Source organism: Miscanthus floridulus, unplaced genomic scaffold, assembly GCF_019320115.1.
Source record: "Miscanthus floridulus cultivar M001 unplaced genomic scaffold, ASM1932011v1 fs_161_1_2, whole genome shotgun sequence".
Taxonomy (NCBI): domain Eukaryota; kingdom Viridiplantae; phylum Streptophyta; class Magnoliopsida; order Poales; family Poaceae; genus Miscanthus; species Miscanthus floridulus.
In genome coordinates this window covers 205-4123 of record NW_027096299.1, presented here as the reverse complement: position 1 = coordinate 4123, position 3919 = coordinate 205, and the positions used below count along the sequence as shown (strand labels likewise).

At 53.7% G+C, this 3919-nt stretch overlaps 1 protein-coding gene across 1 annotated transcript; it reads left to right on the top strand.

Annotated features, from left to right (window-relative positions):
• Positions 1-3162: 3162 nt before the first annotated feature.
• Positions 3163-3665, top strand: LOC136530600 (uncharacterized; the record flags this gene model as incomplete). Its single annotated transcript, XM_066523330.1, has 1 exon — positions 3163-3665. A coding segment is annotated over exon 1 (503 nt), but the record flags the coding sequence as incomplete, so codon positions are not given.
• Between the last annotated feature and the right edge of the window lie 254 nt (positions 3666-3919).

Genomic DNA, 3919 nt, shown 5'->3' with positions numbered 1-3919 from the left:
GGCCATGTTTGGATCACTAGTGCATGATCAAAGTTTAGCCCATAAACTTTAGTCCTACTGGGATGTTTGTATCCATGGGCTAAACTTTAGTCCATCATCCTATAATGATTGATTTGCCCTTTAATCCCCTGCCGCCACTCACCCCCGCCGTAGCCCCCTTCCATCCATTCTCCCAAAACAGCACCGGCCGAGCAACACCAGCACCAGAGGAATCACCACCACCACCTGCTCCCGCTCCCGCTCCCGCCGCGCCAAAGAGACACGGAGACCGAGAGACCCAACCGGCCCTAGCGCCCCCGCACGGCCAGATCCTGCCGGCCCCGGTGCTCCCGCCGCGCCAGGCGCTGCCGATGTCGCGCGGTGTTCTCGGACCTCGCCGCCTCCACGGACTTCGACTCCGATGTGTGGATGGACATCCTTATCGGGGATGCACCGGTCTTCGCGGACTCCGACCTCGAGCGCCTCATCTTCACCACTCCGCCGCCACCGCAGGGATCTCCGGGGCGTCGTGCGGACGAGCGCCGCGAGCAGGCAGCGTGGGGCGGCGCGCGGGCGAGCAGGAAGCGCGGAGCAGCGCGCTGTAGGCCTTGCGAACAGGAGCGATGGCGGTTGTCCAGTGCGCCCCCTAAGGCATTTTAGCCCAGTTTACGGCCCCTCGAGGAGCAAATGGACTAAACTTTTGTCCCCCCTTGCTCACTTTTAGCTCACTTGTTTGGATCCCATGGCCAAAAAATAGGTTAAAAGTGCAGACTAAAGTTTTGCCATGGGATCCAAATAGGCTCTATATATCTTGTGCATATTGCAGTGAACATGTGGATGAACTAGTAACGACACAATAATGTGCTCTTTTTTTATTGTCATCACTATTCACTCTTCCTTTTTTTTTAGAAACCCGCTTTATTAAAATAATATGCATTCAAAGTTCAAGGCGTATCCAAGGCGCGCCTGTCAAAGGTTCCAAAACGGCAATTCTCATAGGACTGCATTCCATCTATTGAACCCCTAAACTCTATTATGAACAATGATGTCATCATGGTTGAATCTTAAGCACTAGAAGGATTCCCTCTTAATAAGACAACTATCACATCTCTCTCCAACCCAAAGTTGTTGCCTGGGAATCTGATGAACCCCAACTGATGGTTGAGTCGTGGTACTCTCGCTGCTCCATCGGATCTGTGGAGGTTCCAAAGCCTTCCTTTCCAATGCCCCAATCCTTCCTTCCAACTCGACCGGCACCACCAGCACCGGCCACGCTCGTGGGTGCCCTTGGCTCGGCCGGGGAAGACCTGAGGCGCTACGTCATGTGCGCCCCAGCGGCCATGGAGGGGTCAGTGGTGCGCCCGACGAGCGATGGGCGACGGACAGACGGTGAGGGAGCGAGCGGCACATGTGACTGCGGCTCAAAGAGTGAGGGCGCGTAGCGCGGCCAGCGATGGGGTGGAAAAGCACGGCATGGTGCAGCCCGACGACCGCGCGGTGGGGGAAGAGGGGTAGACGGATAAGCGGCCACGCTGCTGCGGGGCCGAGTGGATAAGCATATGAGGGAGTGGGGATTTGTTTTTTTGTTTCTGAGAAAGATAGGACCTGCTCCTATGGAGCCGTGTCCGAACGGAAATCACGGACGGATGCGCGTGTTAGATCATTGTCGATAGTTTAATTGAGTGGTGTTTAGACACCAACTAGATTTTAGGTCATTTTTTAATAGACTACACCGCCCCTTTATGCATGGGGAAGAGAGGAGAGAGAGAAAGGGCCAGGTATTATACTTGTAGCTGGGCAAACTAAGAGGACTGTCAAGTGAACTTAAGTTCGCTAGCTAGCTTCTCTGACAGCAACTAAAGGCTTTGATTTTGTGATTGCCATTGTCAGCATTGATTTGATAATGTACGTACGTATCGACACGTTGTGGCGCCACATTTAGGGTGTGTTTAGTTGGGCTGGTGAAAATTTTTTGATGTCATATCAGATGTGTCGGAAGGATGTCGGGAGAGGTTTTTAGATACTAATAAAAAAACAAATTACAGAACCCATCAGGAAACTGCAAGACGAATCTAATGATACTAATTAATCGGTCATTAGCACATGTGGGGTTACTGTAGCACTTAAGGCTTTTCATGGACTAATTAGGTTTAAAAGATTCGTCTCGCGATTTTGTCGAGAACTGTGCAATGTATGTGTCCAAGCATGCTCTTTTATTGTAGGAGGCAAAAAATTTTGGAAACTAAACATGGCCTTTACATGTTGCTGACGAGAACGCAAGCGGCAAATAAAGGCAACGTACCGGGACCAGGCGACCGCCGCGTTCGCTACCTGCTACCTTCTCCGCACCGGGTACGTATACATGTCGAGTGCCGTACTGCCGTCTCCGGTCTCTCCCACTGACGTTGCCCGTTTGCATGCATTGGGCACCACCATGTGCATGCATGCTAGCAAAACTGTGCAGTACTGCAGCTCATGCCGGTGCCGGGAAAAGGATGGCGCGCGCGCGCGCGCGCACACGCGGACACGCACACCCATTTTTGAGAGCCAGAACACGCTAATTAGAGGCCGGGCGGCCGCTTGTGCCGCAATGCTTTGCCCGAACTATATTGGGCAAAAAGGCTCAATGCAACTCAAATAAGTTAAGGCTTCCGTGTGTCAGAATGTTTGAATTGATGAGCCAGATCAAGGCTAGCTTGTCCATGCTGTCAACCAAATTAAAGATGTTCCTAAGGCTGGATAACGCACTACTGGAATTTCGTATTTTTCTGTGGGTGATAAATTTTTCTGTGCGTTATTTTTGGTACGCACACAAAAATTACGATTTTTCTGTCGGTTCTAAAATATCCCGACAGAAAAATACTAAAACCCACAGAAAATCGCATAATTTTTCTATGCGTGACAATACACACACGGAAAAAATAAACACCCACAGAAAAATACAATTTATTATGTCGGTTCTTTAAAAATGCACAGAAAAAATATGTACACGCACAGAAAAATCCTAACCCTAATCCGCCGGCCGCCGCGCCCCCCAAACACCCTCTCACGCACGCACTGACCGCGCCCCCTCCCTCACTCTCTCCTTTCAGCGCGCCCCTCCCTCTACGACTCAGCGCCGCGCCCCTCCCCTCCCCGAGCAGCGCCGCGCCCCTCCCCTCCCCAAGCAGCGCCCCTCCCTCTATGACTCAGCGCCGCGCCCCTCCCCTCCCCGAGCAGCGCCGCGCCCCTCCCCTCCCCGAGCAGCGCCGCCACTCCCTCTCCTCCCTCTCCCTCTTCATCGACGCGGTGGGCGCGGCCCCTCTCCTTCACCCCCGGATCCGGCCAAATCCATGGCGGGCGCGCCCCCAGGCCGCTGGATCCGCCGCCGACCGAGCCGATCTGCGCCCTCCCCCTCCTTCTCCCCCGCCGGCGCCCCTTCCCTCCCCCTTCTTCCCCGGCGGGTGCCCCTCCCCTCCCCCTTCTTCACCCGGCCGGATCTGGCCCTCCCTCTCCTGGATCCGGCCGGCGGCGGGGCGTGGCGGCGGCCTCTTATCCTCCCGAGCACAGCCCTCACGGAGTGCGGGCCCTCCCGAGCATGGTGGATCTAGAGCCCCTTCTCAGCCCGACGTCCAGATCTGCAGCTCCAAGCGCAACCACATCAGGGCAGTTGCAGCTCCGAGTGCAGCCTCCTTCCAGTGGCCGAGGTGAGCCCTTTGCCAACGACAAGCACCCACAACACAAGCCAGGTATGCATGTTCCTTCTCTTCCCTTTTGTGCAAATTTGAGAACGAACCCTAATTTAAGCTATTTGGTTATGTGTATTCAGAACAGATCTGATCTAATCCCATGTGTATGCCGTAGGATGTGGATTGAATTTTGTTAATATAACTAGTACTGATTTTTTTACCAGAGCAATACATGTAAGATTACTCTGTTATGCTTAAGGAAGATGAAAGTG